Source organism: Coregonus lavaretus (genome assembly GCF_964263955.1).
Source record: "Coregonus lavaretus genome assembly, chromosome: 28".
Taxonomy (NCBI): Eukaryota; Metazoa; Chordata; class Actinopteri; order Salmoniformes; family Salmonidae; genus Coregonus; species Coregonus lavaretus.
Genome location: NC_140015.1, coordinates 32,281,883 through 32,305,430, shown reverse-complemented (window position 1 = coordinate 32,305,430; position 23,548 = coordinate 32,281,883). Strand labels below are relative to the sequence as shown.

The 23,548-nt window shown below is 44.8% G+C and overlaps 1 protein-coding gene and 1 pseudogene across 4 annotated transcripts in view; both read left to right on the top strand.

The window, feature by feature from the left end:
- The window catches only part of LOC311104459 (SUN domain-containing protein 1-like), a 41,226-nt gene extending 35,702 nt beyond the window's left edge, over positions 1-5,524 (top strand). For all 3 annotated transcript variants that reach the window (XM_084146301.1, XM_084146299.1, XM_084146300.1), the window contains 6 exons: positions 38-364; positions 859-943; positions 2,354-2,469; positions 3,004-3,171; positions 3,343-3,435; positions 3,644-5,524. In XM_084146301.1, the coding sequence (XP_084002427.1) occupies positions 38-364; positions 859-943; positions 2,354-2,469; positions 3,004-3,171; positions 3,343-3,435; positions 3,644-3,760 (906 nt within the window). In that variant the 3' untranslated portion in view covers positions 3,761-5,524. The remainder of the gene's footprint in view (positions 1-37; positions 365-858; positions 944-2,353; positions 2,470-3,003; positions 3,172-3,342; positions 3,436-3,643) is intronic.
- A 1,172-nt stretch (positions 5,525-6,696) lies between these two features.
- Positions 6,697-22,199, top strand: LOC311103483 (IQ domain-containing protein K-like; annotated as a pseudogene). Its single transcript has 9 exons — positions 6,697-6,745; positions 6,847-6,976; positions 7,085-7,235; positions 7,603-7,700; positions 8,033-8,085; positions 8,384-8,461; positions 8,695-8,779; positions 17,714-17,828; positions 21,879-22,199. The product of its transcript is annotated as an IQ domain-containing protein K-like (transcript).
- The last annotated feature ends 1,349 nt before the right edge of the window (positions 22,200-23,548 follow it).

Sequence of the window (23,548 nt, the reverse complement as noted above, 5' to 3'; positions counted from 1 at the left end):
GTCTCACCTCTCCCTCTCTCTCACCTCTCCCTCCCAGGTGTCTACCCAGGTGTCAGCCCAGGTGAGGCGGAAGCTGCGGGCCCTGTTCTACGGCTCTGACGACCAGGCCCACCAGGGAGAACCAGACATCCCCGAGGGTCTCCTCCAGTGGCTGTCGTCGCGCTACGTGAGCGGGGCCGACCTGCAGGCCCTCCTGGCCTCCCTGGAGCTCAGCATCCTGAGGAACGTGTCTCTGCAGCTGGAACAGAGCAGGGCCGAGGCCCACACGGAGGCTGAGGCCAGGGCTGCAGTCATCACCACCCAGACCCAGTCTATTACACAGAGTGTCCAACATACCACTGTGGGCGAGGGACTGTCTGAGGAGGTACAACACGCACTCCACTATAGGGACTCTTTGTTGTTGTTAACCCAGTGCTACACGCTCTCATCAGAGGAACAACTTTATTATCATGCTTTATTTCATGAAGATGGACCGGTTTCCTGGACCCAGGTTCTCCATAGAGCATGCTTTTGACTTCACGGTCCGTATCCACAAAGTGTCTCAGAGTAGGAGTGCTGATCTAAGATCTGACCATATAACCTTATTCATTATGATCTAAAAGGCAAAACTGATCCTAGATCATTCAGCACTAATACTCTGATACTCTGCTTTGTGAATAGTGGACCAGGAGTAGGTTTAATTTGGGTCTTGGAAACCATCTCCTTCCTATATGATGTACTTTCACTATATGATGACTGTTAGGTGGTCATTGTCAATGAGACTAGGAGTCGTGTGTGAAGTTGCACAGCAGAGTCTCTGCAAAAGGTATCCCACCATACACACATCTTAACCCCCGTCCCTGCCACTCTCTCCCCCAGCAAGTGCAGCTGATCGTCCAGAATGCCCTGAAACTCTACTCCCAGGATCGGACGGGCCTAGTGGACTACGCCCTGGAGTCTGGAGGTAAAGAGAGGCCTCTCACTCTGTTTACATTAACAGAACCACCCTGTGGGTTAGGGCCAGCCTGTTGTCATGTCCATGAACAGAACCACCCTGTGGGTTAGAACCAGCTTGTTGTCATGTCCATGAACAGAACCACCCTGTGGGTTAGAACCAGCTTGTTGACATGTCCATGAACAGAACCACCCTGTGGGTTAGAACCAGCTTGTTGACATGTCCATGAACAGAACCACCCTGTGGGTTAGAACCAGCCTGTTGACATGTCCATGAACAGAACCACCCTGTGGGTTAGAACCAGCTTGTTGACATGTCCATGAACAGAACCACCCTGTGGGTTAGAACCAGCCTGTTGACATGTCCATGAACAGAACCACCCTGTGGGTTAGAACCAGCTTGTTGACATGTCCATGAACAGAACCACCCTGTGGGTTAGAACCAGCCTGTTGACATGTCCATGAACAGAACCACCCTGTGGGTTAGAACCAGCCTGTTGACATGTCCATGAACAGAACCACCCTGTGGGTTAGAGCCAGCCTGTTGACATGTCCATGAACAGAACCACCCTGTGGGTTAGAGCCAGCTCCATGATGGTGGTTCAATGGGAAGGATTAGCCTAGCTGTTAGCCTAGCGTTACATAACTATACAGCAGCCAGCCCCGAGGGTGCATCCCAAATGGCACCCTATTCCCTATATAGTGCCCTACTATAAAGGGAATAGGGTGCCTACTTTTGACCAGGACAAAAGTAGTGCACTATAAAGGGAATAGGGTGCCAGGTCAAAAGTAGTGCAATAAGGGAATAGTGTGCCATTTCAGTATGAATGGTACTGTATATCAGTAGTGAAGAGGGTAGTAGAGCTTTAGAGGCCAAAGCTCAGGTTGTCTGTCTCCATGGACAACAAGCCTGTCTGTCATTCTAATGGCCTGTATGGATTGGACAGGCACAGGGGGATCCATTAGATACACCACAGATCAGATTAGTAGCCAGATGAACTGAGTGGTCTGTGACGTTTGTCTGTGTGTTGTATTTTGATGTGTGTGTGTGTTAGTATTATATCATGGATGTTGTGTGTTTCATTGCATTATCCCTGTGTATGGTCAGATGGCTTTTCAATACAGTTTCCCCACCCCAGAGGTGTGGTTCAGGCATTAGGATTTCTAACTCATATAAACATTTGGGCCTAAGATCGAATAAGAATGTCTTTCTTTCCCCCATTCTTTCATTCGTTGATTGATTAATTAATTGATTGGTTGATAAAAAAGATGAAGATCCACTTATTCCCAGAAGATAACACTTATAAACCTTAAGACTTGTATTTCCAATCTGGTCTTCTTCTTGGGTATAAATAGAAAGGACACTGTTGTGGTTGAACTGTGGTTCTGATGTAACGTGGTCATGTGTCTGTGCGGTCAGGTGGTAGCATCCTAAGTACGCGCTGCTCGGAGACGTACGAGACCAAGACGGCCCTCATGAGTCTGTTCAGCGTGCCCCTCTGGTACTTCTCCCAGTCACCCCGCGTTGCCATCCAGGTGAGCTCTCCATTTCAAACGTTCAGAAGCTTTATTGTTCCGGTCACAAAGGCAGTGTACAAATAAAAACACATTCCAACAATAGCTGCAATCCAGGAATAACTGCTGAGCTGCTTAGAAGACACTGATTCAATAAAGATATTCTTCAAAGATGCTTTCATTTTCAACACCACCAGGGGACATTGTTTCCTCTTAATCAGTGTTTTTATTTGTAGATAACAGCAAATGTTGAAAAGTGTTATTTCAACAATTACTTCATTAGTCAAGTACATTTGAACAGGACAGGGATTATCTTGTTGAGACTGATTAGAAGACATTTATCAGTGATTCTAACATGTCTTACTATCTCTCTCTCCCTCCCTCCGCCCATCGTCTTTTCTCCAACTCTTCTTCCTTCCTTCCTTCCTTCCTTCCTTCCTTCCTTCCTTCCTTCCTTCCTTCCTTCCTTCCTTCCTTCCTTCCTTCCTTCCTTCCTTCCTTCCTTCCTTCCTCTTTCCTTCCTTCCTTCCCTCCTTCCCTCCTTCCTTCCCTCAGCCTGATGTGTATCCAGGGAACTGCTGGGCGTTTAAAGGTTCTCATGGTTACCTGGTCATCCGGTTGTCCCTAAGGATCCTCCCCACAGCCTTCTGTCTGGAGCACATCCCCAAGGCCCTGTCCCCTACCAGCAACATCGCCAGCGCCCCGCGCAACTTCACAGTATACGTAAGACACACACATGCCTACCTACTGGCAATATCAGCAACTACATGGAATGCCTTCTATTGGTCAGGTGCTATCTATGGTCTCAGCGTCAGTAGTGTTTAGACTGGTACTCTCACTGCTCAGCCTCAATCTCCTGCCTGACATCACTGACTGGTTTCTGTGTGTTTTCAGGGTCTGGATGATGAGTATCAGGAGGAGGGAAAGCTGTTGGGTCAATACACCTACCAGGAGAACGGAGACTCAATGCAGAACTTCCCTGTCATGGTAAACACAAGAAATGACATCAATTTCTACACACTCATGTGCATGTGCCAACAAACACACACAAAAACCTCTCACCATCCTACATACAACCACTGACCTCTGACCTCTCTCTGGCTCTTTTTTTACTTTGTCAAAAATCGTTGTAAAAATCAGATACTTTGAGATCCAATACTTATCACTCCTTACTATGTCTCTTCCTTCCCTCCAGGAGAAGAACGACAGGGCCTTCCAGATCATCGAGGTGCGGGTGCTGACCAACTGGGGTCACCCCGAGTACACCTGCCTCTACCGCTTCAGAGTCCATGGAGAACCACGCATCCAGTGAGGGAGGATGGCAGCAATTTGAACTGCCAGTCAACAGAGACATACATATCATCCTATCTGTATATAGTACTGGACATATTTTCTAAATGGAGGGGGCTGGGAAAAACGAGACATTTTTTATATAGACGAGGAACTTCAGAAGTGTCGGGATGGGTGTTTGATTTATGATAGAATGTGTCCAAGGGGGAGTTTTTGTTTTACTCAGTACTGAAATGATAAAAGAATGAAAGAATGAACTGTAATGAAACGTCAGGGAATGTGAAAGAGAAGAGAAGAGTGAAGGTGGAAGAAGCTCGGTCCCAGTCCCCCCTCCTTAAACCTGCTCTTGCACTGAATTAGCCCTCCAGGTCAAAACCCTTTGGTTTTTGGAGGAGCATTTTCCTCTGCCCCTCTCACACAACCACAGGAGTCTGTGACCTCGAGATGGAAACAGATTACACACATCTTTTTTTATTTCCTTACACATCATGTCTGTTTTGGTTGGTGTTTTAATCATGTTTTATTTTGAATTGGATGTTTCTTTGGTGACCCCTTGTGGATTCTGATTGATTTTCAGAATCAAAGCCACAGAACTGGGCCTAAATGACACTGTATAGGCCTCTCTCTCTTCTCTTGATCCAAATCGACTTCTCTCTGCTGCTGTTGGCTGGTCAGTCTGCAGGGCCAGCTAATGTGGTCAGTGGACACTCGCAAGACACAGACAGGACTGCTACCGTTCTCTGGAATCAACAACACTACCCATTCGCAATGATTTTATGCATCCACACAGCCATCAAAACTAAGCTCTATCTCTCTCCTATAGAAAATGTTTCACACATGGACAGGCTTTTAATGAGATGATACATGTATCTCAAGTTAACATTTGGCCCTAAAGCTCTGTGGAGTCCAGACAGGAGAGTGTTAACGAGAATGAGACTGACAGCTAATGGTTTGGCTTCTTCTAGGGCAGAGAGCCAATGGTTTGGCTGCTCCTTGCACAGTCATTATAACATCCTCTACTAGGGCTTCTACTCCGGGAAATGTCTAAACGGGATCCTTGGGATGTCCCAACTCTGCCGTCACCCCATTGAAGTTGAGGTTAGGGTTAGGGTTAGGTAAGGGGTATGGTTAAGGTTAAGATAGACATCCCAAGGATCCCGGATAGCATATTATCCCTTCTACTCCCTGCAGGAATGTAATCTGTATATTTCATTGTTAATAGTTGGTCCTTTTAAAAATCGGATTTTATCAGTGTTGCTTTATGAAAAAAGGGTACACCTTGTCATTATTGTTCATATTTCTATTATTATTGTTATTACCCGTTGTACGTGTAATTATGTTTGACTTTTACATTATTTGTTGAAAATAATGACAAATGATGCCTGTTACAGCTTGTAAATGAAATGTGTGTTGCACAAGTCCTCACAATCTGTGGGGAAAAAATAGGTGGGGTAGCTATACATTTGTTTTTTTGTGTGGACCGGCAAGTCTAAATGTACAGAAAATTATTTCATGATCCTATTTATTTTAAAGATAATTAGTTACTGCAAGATAGGACTTGGTGCAATGTGTTTTTATCAAAAAGCTTTTCAGTGCATTTTGGAAACATCTTGGGACAGTACAGATTTGTTTTTCATTTGTTTTTCAATAAATATTTTTTGGTTTTGTCGCCGCTGTCATCCTGAGATAGCTAAACCGCATTTGGAATATATTCCTAAAGAATTACATTTCGAGAGCTTTTGATGCATGTGATATTTTACCTAATAAAGACTGTATTGTTTTTTTATTTAAAAGCTTCATTATTTGGGGTCACATCTGGGTTGATGAGTCAAGCTTACTAATTAGTAAAGAACTCCCCTCACCTGGTTGTCTAGGGCTTAATTGAAATGAATAAACAAAAACCTGTAGACAGAAGGCCCTCCATGGAATGAGTTTGACACCCATGCATTCGATGGTGAATACCCTTAGAATAAGAGATCACTATAGGGCAGGGGTACTCAACTCTTACCCTACGAGGTCCGGAGCCTGCTGGTTGCTGTTCTACCTTATAATTAATTGCACACACTGGGTGTCCCGGGTCGAAATCAGTCCCTGATGGAAAAAAATGCAGAGGAACTGGCTTTGAGGTCCAGAGTTGAGTTTGAGGGCTTTTCTTCTGATCACCATTTTTAGTTGTATTATAAGCTTATACGCCCACCACATGAATCGTAATTCAAATGGCCTTTGATATAACCAAGTTATTATAAGCTTCATTGGTCAAAATACAGAGTAGATCATAAATAGAAATGAGGGAGTTTTATTAATGCCCCGGGCATGACCCGATTCGATCGTGTTAGCGTTGATTGCATTCAATTTGGAATCGGGCTGCCTCCCGGGCGTGAGCCAGGTGTCCCGCTATGGCCGACCGCAAAGTCGGCTCAAAACAAAAGTAATGTAACTAACTGTGATGAGTAGGATTCTGTGTTTTCACATGCAAAATGGATTGCTTTTGATAAAAACGCTTTATCTCCCTTCCCAATTAAAACTAGTTAGAAAATTCAAACATTTATTTTATGGAAAATATGTTGTATGTTGCTGGACGATGCACCATGCTGCCTTGTTGACAACATGACTGAGCGTCCCGATGATGTGACTGGGCTTTGCCTAATTTAACTCGGGCCAGTGTAATAAAACTCCCTCATCGCTTCTGTCTGTCTGAGTCAGCTGTAGCTGCTGCCCTCCAGTGCTGAGGTGGGAGATTCTTCTAGGAACAGCCCGTACTTGTTAGCCATTGGTTTATTTTAAAGACTTGTTGTGCCATTATACATATTTTCTAATGGTGTTTATAATTAGTTTTTTGGGTTCAGATAAATGTGTACTTAATCCCAAATATTCCTTGTAATTGTTTTTTTTAACCGGAAGTAGGAAGATACGTTTTTCCTTGACAACCAGCAATGCGTTCTTAGCAACTGCCTCAAAATGGCAAAAATGATCGGTGCTAAGAAATCATTGTGGCAACAAGTCTGTGGTAAGGTATGCTTCGCTTGAGAGTTAATTGAAAATACCGGTATGCATGTTATCGACTAAAATAGGCACGAATATTTCGTTTTCATTGTTCTGTGCAACCAGAATATGAGTCGGAGCAGCCCAGTCCACCAAGCGCTGCTTGGACAGACAGTGGTTCAAAATGAGCACTCATGTCTCCAAGTACAGCGCCAGCAAGCACACTCCTGTCTTCTATGGTCTCCTGGCAGCTAAGGTAAGGCGGCCAACTATAATTGCACTTGAGTAAATACAATTCATTTGTAAAAAACAAACAAACAAAAAAACGATATGTTTGTCTAAATGGTGCTGTATGGCTTTCTAGGTTGCTGTGGATGATGACCCTGTGAAACATTTTGACCCTCTTCTGAGCCACCCTGCCCTTGCTGGATACTCTGCCTTGGACAAACCTCCATCCTCCTGTCGCAGACAGCCTCTGACCACACACCCTGCATCCACTCCCCAGCTCCATCAACGTGAGTTTCAAACTTAAAACTGTAGCTTCTTTGTATGTGCTAAACATACTATGGCCTCTGCCAAGAGGTCTCAAAGTTTATGGCACAGGAAGTAGGCTAGTGTCCTGTAGCCTCAGTGTTTCTGGTGCAAGACCCGATAATGCTCTTCCCCCTCAATCCCTACACATAATCTATGCTTTTATCAGGAACAATACTTTCTTGCTTAATTAACACTCTAAGCACAGTAGAGGATAACAATGTTTCAAGTCTGTCTCGATTTTACTCCCCAATAATAGTACCATAACAGTGTTTTAGGCTACATTTGGAGTGAGATGTTCCCTTCCACTCTTCCCCCACTTGTGTTGATCCATTCCCATGTCTGCCCCAGGCCCAATCACCCAGTTCCTGGAGGGGTCCGTGTTCCCAGTGCTACTGCCTGGACTGGAGGCCATGCTGAGAGAGGCCCAGAGACAACACTGCCTGGAGGTACTGGCACTAGGTCTATGTCACACAATAACACTAACATGATATAATGGACATTTACTAGACATCAATGTGGCCCTGCAGAACACTACAGACCACCAAACTACAATACACTACAGTATTTTAATAGTTTGCTTCCTGTAACAGTACTACATAAAACAACTGTCTCTAACATGTGATGAATACCAACACCCAAAACTAGTACTAGGACTTATTTAATCCCACTTCAAGCACTGATTATACTATGATCATGATGATTATACTGTAGCCTACTTCTGTAGAGCTCTGCAGATTATTACACCACAGTAACACTGTGATCCTTTTACCTGTTTTAGAGGAAAATAACAGCATTCAACGCTTGTGACTTCCTAACTGAGTGGCTGTATAAGTAAGAATGCCTGCCTGCCTGCCTGCCTGCCTGTCTGCCTGCCTGCCCTCTTTGCTCTCTTCCATTCTCAGTTGATTTAGTAAAAAGCTTTGACAATGTCTCTGAACTTTCTGCCACCTCTTTGTCTTCTGAGTGCTAAGCCATTGCTTTTAACATTTAAAAATTTTTTTTTTTTTCTGTCTCTAAAAATGGATTGGTGTTACGCAACTATGACTGTAGTTTGTCTTTGTGTGAAACTAAGCTCAATCTTCTGTCTGCTACTGTCGGTTCCAAAGCCTTTTCTTCTCTCCCACTGTAGTCGGAACCCCCGCCGGCAGGGACAGGCCCCTGTGGACTTCCATGAGATCCCATTCGTCAAGGACTGGCTCAGGATACAGTGAGTTGCAGGAGACTTAATAAAGTGTAGACGCAAACACAAACAGAGCAAGAAGGTCATCTCAGAAATCACACATATTATGTATGCATGTACACACACACACACACACACACACACACACACACACACAGTAACACAAACTTGCACCTTAGGCTGATGCTGCCCTTATGAACAGAGGTGACTCACACGCTGCCCTCTCCTCTCTCCATCCCCCCCTCTCTTCCCTCTCCCAGTCCCAGGCCTCCCATCCCTCTCTCCCTACTGCTGTCAGACCAGCAGGCTGCTGTTCTCCTCCAGTCCTTCTGGCGGGGCAATAAGGTGAGTGTTGTTGACAGTAAATTAAAGGTCACTGTTATTTTAGATGAGAAATAGTCTTATACCATTTTTACGTATGGGTGGTCCTCTGTAGCTCAATTGGTAGAGCATGGCGCTTGTAATAGGGCGGCAGGTAGCTTAGTGGGTAAGAGCGTTGTGCCAGTAACCGAAAGGTCGCTGGTTCTAATCCCTGAGCCCGACTAGGTGAAAAATCTGTCGGTGCCCTTGAGCAAGGCACTTAACCCTAATTGCTCCTCTAAGTCGCTCTGGATAAGAGCGTCTGCTAAATGACTTAAATGTAAATGTAACGCCAGGGTAGTGGGTTCGATCCCCGGGACCACCCATACGTAAAAATGTATGCATAAATGACTGTAAGTCGCTTTGGATAAAAGTGTCTGCTAAATGGCCTATTATGTAAGTCGCTCTGGATAAGAGCGTCTGCTAAATGTAAATATTATATTATATATTATATTAAAGGGTGTCAGTGCACAGTGTGTAAAGGGTTAAATGCTCTACTGTCCCCTATTTTGGTGTGTGTTAGTGTGTGTGCGCGCACACGCTTATGTGCGTTATTTTACGTGCGTGCATGTGTGTGTATTATTGTGTTCAGGCGTGTGCATTTGCAGGAGCTGGCCAGTGCCCCATATGAAACAAACATATTGTGCAATCCCATTATTTTCTGGGTAAAGCGTGATTATGTCATCAGTGATGTGCTGCCTAATTCCTTCCTGTGTGGGTGTTCTTGAGTGCTCTGTTGTGGATAAATATAGACACTAATGCTGTAATTCGCTCTGGATAAGAGTGTCTCATAAATGACAAAAAATGTAAATACACACACACAAACACACTTCTAATCAGACAAGTCTCTGTCTGTCTCGTCTATCTACTAGACACTGTTGTTGTTGTCTGTTTATGTGTGTATGTTTTTACACACACACAAACACACACAAACACCAAAACAGCCCCTTTTCTTCTCTTGTGTTATCTCGTGCTGTATTTGGTTGTCATTCCTCTCCTCAACAAGAGGTGGCGGTAGTGAGTCGGTCCTCTCTCATTGACTCCCTGTGTTTATCCTGCTCTGACTGAAGTGAGGTTCAATAGGGCGAGGGATAGCACTGCAGACTCTCCCCTCTAGAAGTTTAGGGAGGGAGTGGAGAGAGACGGCTAGGAAAGCACTGCTAAAAGGCTTTTTCAGGGATGATCAGAGAGGGAGAGAAGGAGAGGAACACTGTTAGTGCTGTTTTGGAGGCTTGGGCCAGCCCAGGACTGGGGCTGAGGGGCTGGCTGTTTGATGGACAGCCATGTATGTGTCTATGGAAGATGGGAACCTGGGACTAGGTCTTAACTAGGGCATAGTGGTAAGCCCTCCCAACTCACATATACCCCTTGTGGCAGGGGGTCTGAGCCCCATCTCGGCCACTTCAGTGTCTGAGACACTACTTTATGATACCCCCCCGCTACACTTTCCCACTGTTCTGTCAATCAAATATATATATATATATATATATATATATATATATATATATATATATATATATATATATATATATATATATATATATATATATATATATATATATATATATATATAAAATATGTATTTGGCAGGCGGCAGTGTTGTGCTGGTGCTGAGGTATTGGATTGTATCAAAAGCTGGGGCTTGGATTGGCTGGGGCTGGGGAGGTAGGACTGTCATGATAGGCCTGAAGCTGGTGCTGAAGAGACATTGGGCTGTGTCCTGAGTGGTTTGTTACCTGGGGCTCAAAGCAGCCACAGCCAGCAGAGCAGAGACAGCAGCAGCATGTACAAACACAGTCAACTGTGAACTGAGAGAGCTGCCTGTGTGATGCTCCGATGCTCTGCACAGTGCCATCATGCTTCAGAGGAGTGTGTGTGTGAGTAGCTCAGCGGGGTGTATGTGAAGCTTTGCAGTAGACGTCAATACTATTCTCCTCTGTCGTTCTCACCTCTATCCCTTTATCCATCCTACTCCTTCCTTCCTCTCTCATTCAATCCCCCCTACACCATACTCTCCTATTCCTCCCTCCCTCCGACTATCTCTCTCTTTCTCTCTCTCTCACTCACTTGGCTGAGTTATGTAACCTGCCTGACGCAGCTTTGACTGCAGAGGAGGGGTGTGTGTGTGTGTGTGCATACGTACGTATGTATGTGCATGTGTGTGTACCCCTCCCTCCCTCACCTCTTTCATTGACAATATGTGTAGTTGTTACCAAAGGATGAACGGCCGGATTCAGAAACACACATTGATGCCCCACAGCAGCCAGTATATCACAGAACACCCAGTCAGACAATGTTCTTGTCTCTCTGAGCAGCACAGGCAGATGCTAGGCTGAACACTAAGACGAGAGATGCTACGACACAACACATGTTATGTAATGTACTTAGCTAACACACCATAGCCATAGCCCAGCTAGCCATAATCCTCCATCCTTTAACTCCTGCTAGGCACAGTGCAGTACAGTACTGGAGGTACCCTTCAAAGTGTAAACTCCTCTTTTCACAGTCCCCAAATCCAGAACAAATTCAAGAAAGCATACAGTATTATTTAGAGCCATTATTGCATGGAACTCCGTTCCATCTCATATTGCTCAAATGAACAGCAAACCTGGTTTCAAAAAACAGATAAAGCAACACCTCACGGCACACCGCCTCTCCCCTATCTGACCTAGAGAGTTTGTGTGTATGTGTTGATATGTAGGCTACGTGTGCCTTTAAAAGATTGTTTATGTAGTTCTGTCCTTGAGCTGTTATTGTCTATTAATGTTCTGTATTATGTCATGTTTTGTGTGGACCCCAGGAAGAGTAGCTGCTGCTTTGGCAACAGCTAATGGGGATCCTAATAAAACGGAAGAAAACGGAGTCAAACAGGGAAGGACTACCTGCACTCGTCCAATAAGAAAAGCTTGTTTTTCGACTTCCGTTTCAAAACATTTTGCTGTCGTTTGCCCTAATGAATATAACCCTGCTCTAACCAGCCAGATGCCTTAGCCAGCAGATACACTACATAAGCCCACCACAGAGATCAGTGGAGGCTGTTGAGGGGAGGACGGCTCATAATAATGGCTGGAATGAAGTCAGTGGAATGGTATCAACCACGTCCTCCCCTCAGCAGCCTCCACTGACAGAGATATACTAGATAAGCCCACCACAGATATATATTACATAAGCCCACCACAGAGATATATTACATAAGCCCACCACAGAGATATATTTCATAAGCCCACCACAGAGATATATTACATAAGCCCACCACAGAGATATATTACATAAACCCACCACAGAGATATATTACATAACCCCACCACAGAGATATATTACATAAGCCCACCACAGAGATATATTACATAAACCCACCACAGAGATATATTACATAAGCCCACCACAGAGATATATTACATAAACCCACCACAGAGATATATTACATAAGCACACCACAGAGATATATTTCATAAGCCCACCACAGAGATCAGTGGAGGCTGTTGAGGGGAGGACGGCTCATAATAATGGCTGGAATGAAGTCAGTGGAATGGTATCAACCACGTCCTCCCCTCAGCAGCCTCCACTGACAGAGATATACTAGATAAGCCCACCACAGAGATATATTACATAAACCCACCACAGAGATATATTACATAAGCCCACCACAGAGATATATTACATAAGCCCACCACAGAGATATATTTCATAAGCCCACCACAGAGATATATTACATAAGCCCACCACAGAGATATATTACATAAGCCCACCACAGAGATATATTACATAAGCCCACCACAGAGATATATTACATAAGCCCACCACAGAGATATATTACATAAGCCCACCACAGAGATATATTACATAAACCCACCACAGAGATATATTACATAAGCCCACCACAGAGATATATTTCATAAGCCCACCACAGAGATATATTACATAAGCCCACCACAGAGATATATTACATAAGCCCACCACAGAGATATACTACATAAGCCCACCACAGAGATATATTACATAAGCCCACCACAGAGATATATTACATAAGCCCACCACAGAGATATATTACATAAGCCCACCACAGAGATATATTACATAAGCCCACCACAGAGATATACTACATAAACCCACCACAGAGATATATTACATAAGCCCACCACAGAGATATACTACATAAACCCACCACAGAGATATATTACATAAACCCACCACATATATATATTACATAAACCCACCACAGAGATATATTACATAAGCCCACCAAAGAGATATATTACATAAGCCCACCACAGAGATATATTACATAAACCCACCACAGAGATATATTACATAAACCCACCACATAGATATATTACATAAACCCACCACAGAGATATATTACATAAACCCACCACAGAGATATATTACATAAGCCCACCACAGAGATATATTACATAAGCCCACCACAGAGATATATTACATAAGCCCACCACAGAGATATACTACATAAACCCACCACAGAGATATATTACATAAACCCACCACAGAGATATATTACATAAACCCACCACAGAGATATACTACATAAACCCACCACAGAGATATATTACATAAACCCACCACAGAGATATACTATATAAACCCACCACAGATATATATTACATAAACCCACCACAGAGTTATACTACATAAGCCCACCACAGATATATATTACATAAACCCACCACAGAGATATACTACATAAACCCACCACATATATATATTACATAAACCCACCACAGAGATATACTACATAAACCCACCACAGAGATATACTACATAAACCCACCACAGATATATATTACATAAACCCACCACAGAGATATACTACATAAACCCACCACAGACCACTCAAGGCATTGCAATGGTGAGTTAAACAGTATTGTGGCCAAAGGAGACCAGTAATAAATAGCTTTCCAATTAAACAGTCAATGGGGCTCAATAGTGTGGCCATCGAGAGAAAGAGAGGGCTTTTATGGTCACAGACAGACAGACAGACAGGCAGGCAGACAGGCAGGCAGGCAGGCAGGCAGGCAGGCAGGCAGGCAGACAGACAGACAGACAGACAGACAGACAGACAGACAGACAGACAGACAGACAGATAGACAGATAGATAGATGCCTCTATGGTTCTGCTCCGTTTAGCCTTCCCCACTCTCAGAGATTTACAGACCAACAGGCATGGACTCAGTATGTATCCCAGCCCAGGAAAGCCCATAGCCCAGCACAGCAGAGCTTAGTCCTAGCCTACCCCTGCCCAGTCCATAGCCAGTCTTACCTGTAGCCTAGCCTAGTAGCTTAGCTTATTCTAGCTTATAGTTGCTGGGCCCAGGACAACCCTAGCCAGAGTGACTGTGTGAGAGAGGCTAATTCTGCAACCTGGAATTTTAATTTAGGGGCACCAGTGCGCCTACAAAAACATCACCCAGATGATAATTGTTGCAATGATTACTTCACTGTATGGAAGCCCCTGAGTTCCATGGAGAACACACTGAGCGCAGATTCATTTACATTTTACATTTTAGTCATTTAGCAGACGCTCTTATCCGACTTATATTACATATAAGCGACTTACAGTTAGTGAGTGCATACATTTTCATGACTGTCATGCTTGCACCATTACTACAAAGAAAACAGCTTGTTACCTCAAATATTTGTCATTTCTTTGTGTGCTCCTACATCTTTCAAGTTGGCGCACACGTGCTCCTTGTAAAAAAGGTCCGCGTAGAGCCCTGTGTATGACTGTGGGGTGTACGCTTGGTTGACCACCAGTATTATCCCTGGCATGGCCTGATAGTGGTGCCACCATAGAGATACATTACTGATAAATTCACAGAACTGTGGGAACATAGAAATAAAATCTGTAGAACAGACATCCCCATTCAAGTCAAGACTCCACGCCTGTTCTAGCAATTATATGTCTATGTGTGGCAAGGCTGTTGGAGAGAGATTTCGCCCTTAGAGAACTAGGTCTGTGATTCCAGATGAGTGATTCCAGGGCTGTTAGTTGACTTGCATTAGACCAGTGAGCTAGTGAAAAGCTAATGGTAGACAAGCCAATATGAGGGGTGGACATTAAGAACACAAGGGCTGAGTTAGCCTAAAAAACACAATAGAGACTTCTCTAATCTGTGTCTACCCATCCCTCCCTTTGAATGTCAATCCAAAGGGACTGATAGTGTCTGCTTGCAGTACACACTATAGGCTTATAGTACACACTACATAGGGAATAGGGTGCTGTTTGAGACACAGCCAGTGATGCAGTGAGGAACCACAAGGCACTTGGATGAACCCTGTGTGGCTCACAGGAAGTGCAGTACCCTAGGGCAGAGCGTGGTTCTCCCTGCTCCTCTCCATCCACCCCTACATTCCTCCATGGCCGGGCTCTGCTGGGGATGAAGGGATGAAGAAGTGCCTGATCTGTCTCTGAGCTGCCTCAGACTCTAACCCCCTCTCCTCTCCTCTCCTCTCCTCTCCTCTCCTCTCCTCTCCTCTCCTCTCCTCTCCTCTCCTCTCCTCTCCTCTCCTCTCCTCTCCTCTCCTCTCCTCTCCTCTCCTCTCCTCTCCTCTCCTCTCCTCTCCTCTCCTCTCCTCTCCTCTCCTCTCCTCTCCTCTCCTCTCTTCTCCTCTCTACTCTACTCTACTCTACTCTACTCTTCTCTTCTCCTCTCTTTTCTCCCACAGACTTGGAAAAGAGCTCTGTTTCAGCTAGACTGCCTGACAGAGAGAATGACACTTGAAAGCCGTGTGTGTGTGTGTGTGTGTGTGTGCATCTGCGTATCTTTGTGTCAGGTATTTATGTGGGTGTTTGTGGTTTTGTGTGTGTGTGTGTGTGTGTGTGTGTGTGTGTGTGTGTGTGTGTGTGTGTGTGTGTGTGTGTGTGTGTACACGTGTGCGAACAGGTTTTCTTGGGAAGACTCTGACTTGGAGCGAGGATACCAGCGGGGATTAAGCTGGATGGGGTCTCACTGTGTTTTTGGTGTGTGTGTGTGTGTGTGTGTGTGTGTGTGTGTGTGTGTGTGTGTGTTGTCTCGCTCATTTATATAATCACGTTTGAAATGCCCATCCTTCACTCATGCCCAGGGTAGGGACAACTCGCTCACATGTTCAACTAAAACACACACAGACACACACATACACCCTCACGTGCACACCGAAGTACACAATACACACATATTCAAAAGATTAGGAAAGGCGCACTAATGGTTTGACACACAAAAACACTCATCCGTACGTAATGAAACAGTCACGTGTACAGACATGATGCAGTACTAAACTGAATCCATGATGCACTTGAGCCATAACAAAACGTCCCCCTGGTTAACTAGCTATCTGCATTGATATACACAGACACTCCCATCACCCATCCTCTTTCTTCCTCAAGTGCCATACCGACACACACACACGAACTTGCACGCATGCGCACGCACACACACAAACAAACCATCGCTCCCCCTCCTCCCCCCACCTGACCCTCACCCCTAATTTCCATCTCTTTGGAATCTCCCATCAGCAGAGGGGTTGGTACTGCGTAATGACACCCACTGAATAAACCATAGCCCCCCCCCCCACCCACCCCAACGCCATGATACGGCCTTACGTAACAGGCCCACTTTCACAGCCACACACTCACAGTTAGACTGCAGCTAGCTACGGCTAACCACTAACTAAGGCTATACTGGGGAGAGAGGGGGAGAGAGGGAGGAGGGGAGGCTGAGGAACAGGAGCGAGATGAAGGAATGGGAGCAAGGGGTGGGAGGGTGAGAGGTGAGGGTAGAGAGAGTGAAAGGAGGGATGATGGGAGGAGGGGAGAGAGACGTAAAAGGGACACACTGGGGAGAGGGAGGAGAGGGAGAGAAAAATGGGAGCAAGGGGGAAGGGTGAAATGAGGGAGGGAGAGGCAAGAAGTGAGGTGGGGAAGGAGAGGAGAAGAGAGAGGAAAGATGGGAGAGAGAGGAGGAGGGGAAGGAGAATGGTATAAAAGAAAAGGACAGATGGGAACAAGGAGAGGAGGTGAGAGAGTGGCAAACAGGAAAGTGGGATAGAAAGAAGAAATGAAGAAAAAGAAAGGCAGGTGGACAGACAGACAGACAGACAGACAGACAGACAGACAGACAGACAGACAGACAGACAGACAGACAGACAGACAGACAGACAGACAGGGAGTAGGAGGGGAGAGAGGAGAATGGAGAGCAGGAGGAAATGGGTGAAGAGGGACTCTGAGAGAAAGGGAGTGAGAAAAAAAGGTCTAGTCAGAGTGTAGGGGGGCTGGGAGAGAGGAGGATTCAGGGACATGTTCTATTCAGCGACCCTGCAGCAGCTATTTGGAACCTCAATGAAAGCTACCATGCAGCAGCTATTTGGAACCTCTTTTAAAGCTTGGATGCCACACAGAAACACAGGGAAAGACCTGGGAAAGGCTCCAGGAAAAACATGCTCTCTCAGTATTCTGGATTTTGGCCCACCATCCACATTATCCTCTGCATTATTAGCCACATTATCATCAACATACAATAGCTGAAAGAGCTGGCACTGGCAATGCCTTCAGTTTACTGCCAAACACATAATTTTATCAACACGGGAATCCGCATGAAAGTTAACTACCCATCCTATTGCCAGCAGCGTACAGTACACACACACACACACACACACACACACACACACACACACACACACACACACACATACACACACACACACACTACTGTATGGTATTCTGGAGGAAGGAATCTTTATTGAGGTGTGCCTTCCCAGTCTGTTTCTGTTCCAGCTGCTCCAGATTGAAACCCAGTAGGATACTACCAGAGAGGATTTGGACCATCTGTAGATGATACTGCCTGTTTTAGTTTGGTTGACTGTGGATTCAATCAAGGTCAAACACAAGACTGGTCATTACAACTTTTACTGACTGTGTGTGTAGGTGCGGGCCCGTGCAGATGTGCAGGAGCTGCGCCAGTGGTAGAGGGAGCTTAGAGAGGATAACCGTGACATCGTCAAAACGGTCCAAGAATTCTGGGCTCACCATGAGAGCCGGGGTGAGAGAACACACACACACACACACAGGTAACTGACAAAATAATGGAAACACTTGAGTATATGAGGTAGGGATGGGCACGGTTATTTGGATATTCGAATGTCCGAATGGACGTTAGTATTTGAATATTAATTTTTGAAGAAGAAAACAAATAATGCGTCTATTTTAACAATGAAAAGGCTTTGTCTAAATTGTATTATCTATGTGACATTGCTACACACAAGGATATGCCATGACATTTGACATTCTTAATTCAATAAAACAATCTTTTGAATGTAGTTTTTATGACATGTGCCCCATAAAAGTACATACCGTAGTAGCCTATACGGGTTTCACGCATTTGTTATTGTCGGCCAATCAAAGTGGTACTGTCTACATTCAGTGGCTCCATGTGTAGTAAGCAACATGGGAGATCTCTAATCAATGCAAAATGGAATTAAAATGACAGAATTAAGTTAGTTAAATGAGAAGGAGTAGGCTACAACTACGAGCAACCATCAGGTAGGCTGTTTTTTAATCTGAGGGGAGATGCTGCTGAGGAGAGAGCGAGAGAGCGAGAGAGTGGGAGAGAGGGAGAGAGGAAAGGAGAGAATGAGGGCAGGAGAGGGAGGAGAGGGAGGGGGAAGAAATATGGGAAGTGAAGGAGATAGAAGAGAAAATGTCTGCAGGGTTCAGGATGTCTTTGTGTGACACACACAGAGAGAGAGAGAGAGAGAGAGAGAGAGAGAGAGAGAGAGAGAGAGAGAGAGAGAAGAGAGAGAGGGAGAGAGGGAGGGGGGAGGGCGATTGCACACGTCTTCAGAAAGAGAGGGAGGCAGGAAAGAAGGAGAGAGAGAATGAAAATGTCAGCAGGGCTCAGGGTGTGTGTGTGTTTGTGTGTGTGTGTGTGTGTGTGTGTGTGTGTGTGTGTGTGTGTGTGTGTGTGTGTGTATGTGTGTGTGTAGTGTAGAGCAGCTGGGAATGTAGGCCCTATTCCAGAGAGAGAACCCTGAGCCCTTAATGGCTGACTGGCTGGCATTCCTGGGAGAACAACACAGCTATGTCCTTGACAACACACACACACTTTACAAATATACAAATGAACACACACAGAGACTGACACACACAAACATAACCACATACTCAATACATACAGAAGCACAGATTATAATGCAAAGACAACCAAAAGCACATACATGCAGAGAACGTCTCCCTCACATACACACATACAAACATATATGCTCAAACATACATACACACAGGCAGATGTTTTAAAAACCCTGCACATAGCATGTTATTATTATTATTTATTATTATATGTCTACCTTTGTTTTAGACACACAAACACTCCACTCACACACACATCAGTGTTTTCTACATTGACCACCACATTGAGGCACACATTCCAAAACAACAAAGGCATACGCCACACACATCCAACACTGGTACACAACACTCCTGCTGCGTGAAGCGAGTGCTGACCTGACATTCTAGCAGGGGGCCTGGGGAGGCTGTGGGAGCACAGAAACACACCTGAACTTATGTTCTCAATGGAGATGGACCTCTTTATCTCTCAGCATCAGCACCTGTTGTCAATGGAGACCTCTCTCTCTACCTCTCAACAGCAGCACCTGAATACAGTATTCTCAATGGGGAGGCCCTTCTCTCTATACCTGACTACAGTGTTGTCAATGCAGACCTCTCTACCTCTTCAACATAAGCACCTGACTACTGCGTTCTCAATGGATACCCCTCTCTCAACATCAGCACCACAGCTTTGTACAGTACTTGTGTGTGAGAGAGACAGGGAAAATATGAGTTAGAGATAGAGAGATACATACAGCAAGAGAGGGGAAATAGTGGGAATGGGTAAAGGGAGGAAGGGGTAGTTGGTAGAGACAGAGACGTTGCTGGGCTGTTTTTGCTGAAGTTGCAGTTTGTTTGTAGTTTTTTTGCCCGTTGTTGTTTTTGGGCGTAATGAAGCGAGAGCAGAGCAGCACATAGTGCAGAGTGACGAATGACACAAACCACAGGACAGAGACAGAAGAGGGGGAGTGTGAGAGAGATGGAGAAGAGAGAGAGAAAGACCTGAAAGAGAGGCAGACGAAAATAGAGAAATAGAGATGGGAGAGAGAGAGGAAGGAAGAGGGAGAGACATGAAAGAGGAAAGAGAAAATACATGTTAACTGTGTGATACAGCAGCTGCTGCCAGGCTGATCTCATCTGACCCAGTACCATACCATACCCATTCCACCATTACACACTTCACAGGCTGAAACACAAGCACTGGAAATGGCCTAAAGACCTTGCCATTAGGGCTGTGACGGTCCTGGAATTTTGGATGCCGGTTATTGGTCAGCCAAATGACCGCGGTCACCGCTACAATCATTTGAATAGCACATTTTAGTTTAAAAAGACGCACATTTTCTCCTCTGCTCCGCTCCTGACTGCATGTGCTGCTGCTGCAGTGAGGGGGGACTTGTTTGCTACAACACCTTGCTTGTTTCAGCAAGGAACAACAAAGTTTTATCATGTTGTAAAGAGTCCATGCTACCATGGAAAAGGACTCAACCGCACGAATGCCCGGCCATCCCACCTTCAGTCAGCTGTTCGTTCCACACACACCAAAACATTGTTATGGTGGTTATGTAAATTACTTAAAAACTTCACTGTCTGAAACATAAGCCCTGGAAAGGACTTAGATTGAAACATTATCACTGGAAATTGAACTAAAGACATTCTGAAACATAAGCACTGGAAACAAGTAGGAAAAAACATTAATACTGAGGCCCTTGGTCTTGACAGGGTTCTCAGACATGGCCGCCACATGTGGCGCCTGGAGGTCAGGGGTCAGCTGACAGGTGCAGAGCTCAGCGCCACATTAATCTATCTCCTCGTGTCCTTGACCTCCTCGTTTATCATGTGAGGAATGTATCTCTGATGACGGTTCAGTGAACACGACAACATAACAAAGCTAGCTATCCCATAGCTTGATAACTCAACAACAGGGTTGGGGTCAATTCCATTTCAATTCAGGACATAAACTAATATTCCAATTCCAAATCAAATTTTTCTCAATACTTTTTCATTTACTTCTTGTTTACTTAAATGAATTGAAGTTGACAACAAACCTGCTCAACAAACACAGTCATTACCCAGTGGTGGAAAAAGTACCCACTTTTCATACTTTAGTAAAGGTAAAGATACCTTAATAGAAATTGACTCAAGTAAAAATGAAGTCACCCAGTAAAATACTACTTGAGTAAAAGTCTAAAAGTATTTGGTTTTAAATATACTTAAGTATCAAAAGTAAAAGTAAAAGTATAAATAATTTATAATTATATAAAGCAAACCAGACGGCATCATTTTCTTGTTTTTTATTATTATTTACAGATAGCCAGGGGCACGCTCCAACACTCAGACATCATTAACAAACGAGGCATGTGTTTAGTGAGTCGGCCAGGTCAGAGGCAGTAGGGATGACCAGGGATGTTCTCTTGATAAGTGGGTGAATTACACCATTTTCCTGACCTGCTAAGCATTCAAAATGTAACTTTTGTAAGTACTTTTGGGTGTCAGGGAAAATGTATGGAGTAAAAAGTACATACTTTTCTTTAGGAATGTAGTGAAGTAAAAGTAAAAGTTGTAAAAAATATAAATAGTAAAGTAAAGCTCAGATACCCCAAAACACTACTTAAGTAGTACTTTCAAGTATTTTTACTTAAGTACTTTACACCACTGTCATTACCACAGTGTAAACATAGCAAACCAACATAAACAACATTGTGTCTGTGACGTCTATAACACAAATCATTTTTTCTCTCTCTCTGTGTTTGAGTATTGTAACTGGTCAAATATAAAGCACTCTATTCTATTCAAGAAAGCTTTGCATCTATGATGTCACGTCTATTGTCTATTACTGAGGCTAACAATAGAACAGGCCTGGCAGCTGTCACCATGAGCCAGTGTTCAAACCTCTGAATCGTGTGTGTGTGCGTGTGCGTGTGTGTGTGTGTGTGGATAAACTGTATGTTTGGTTTATTTTGTTATATTTTGTTCTATTCTTCCCTAGTGAGCTAGGCCCTCAATGACCTCAGGGGGGACTCCACCATCCCTCAGACCCCTCAGCCCAGCGGTGGGTACTCCAACTCGGGCGTGTCCATCCAGGTGGTCTCCCCCACCCCCCCAGAGCACCGGGGTCCACACCCCCACATTCCAGATGAGTCCTGAGAGCACCGAGTAACTGACCTCCAGCCTGCAGCGAGTAGAGGAGCTGACCAGGGAGGAGAGGACACTAACTGACTCACTGACCCTGCCCGAGGCTGCTTCTGCTGCGCTCACTGCATTAGCCACCGCTATGGACGCCTTTTCCCCATCCTTAGGGAGCCACTGAAAGGCCATAGAGACTGAGGCGATGTGTCCCACAAATGGCACCCTATTCCCTATACCAGGGCTGCCCAATCCTGGTCCTGGAGGGCTGAAATACTTCTGGTTTTCATCCCCTCCTTCTAATCAGGGACTAATTCAGACCTGGGACACCAGGTGAGTGCAACGAGCTACCAGGTAGAAACTAAAACCAGAAATGTTTCATGTTCCAGGACCAGGATTGGGCCTGCCCTATACAGTGCACTACTTGACCAACTACCTGTCCCTCCATATTGTTTGTGTGGCTAGGGATCTTGCCGACTACGCCAACTGGTCAAAAGTAGTGCACCTTACAGGGAATAGGGTGCTATTTTAGCAGAGCACGGCAGAGCATGACATGGACATCATCAATGTTATATCAAAATCACCACCTCACAGAGAATACACATTTACACACTATTACTGACAAACTACTGATGAAGAGTATAGGTTACACACTAATATTAGAAACTGTATCGATAAGTACTGTAAAGATGACTAGACACTCTGGTAGTCACCAGCACAATGGCTTTGCTTCTAATCACCTCTCCTTCATAGCGCATAGAAATATACAAATATTTCCTGTATTTGTCACTTCCTTTTTCCATGAACAGGGTGATAATAATGCTTCGGCTCAGGAAACAGACAAATGTTTCCACAAAAAAACAGGAATTTAGGGCAGAGAAAAGGGTGAGAGCAGATGAACAGAATAGCACATTATTTTTCCACCTAAGTCTTGTGTCCTGCGAGTCAGGAAGCTGAATGACCCTGTTGATGGAAAGAGAATGAGAAAGAGAGATCTGAGAAGAGTGATCTCTCAGTGACTGAGAGCAAGCTGTTAAACAGTACAGCAATAAAACACTGAAAATGACTAGATACAGTGTGATGTATTTTACTCATGGACCTTTTAGAGACCATTGACAGTCCATTGGTTTTGAGAGTGTAATTCAGTGTATTGGCATTATATCCACTGTTATTTGTCTGAGGCACTTACCTGCAAAGACCGAGCTCTTGAAGGCCTCACAGTTTTCAATTGGACCAAATCACAGAGCATAACAGCGGGGTGGCCCTGTGATGGACAGCTGTCTGAGACAATCCTGATGCAGCAGCCCCCAGGAGGCCCAGTCCAGGGAAGGGAGGGAGATGTATCTCAGTCAGTAGGTAATTGGATGCCCGGGGCACAGCTGCCACTGGGTTAGGGCGAGGCGATAAAACAGCTCATTTCATTTCGAGGACATTTGATAGGCCTGAGCAATCAGCACTCCACAGTAGGGCTTGGCTGGCTGGTTGGCTGGCTTGCTGGAAGCAGTGGGTCCAGTTGCATGGTGAAACTGGATC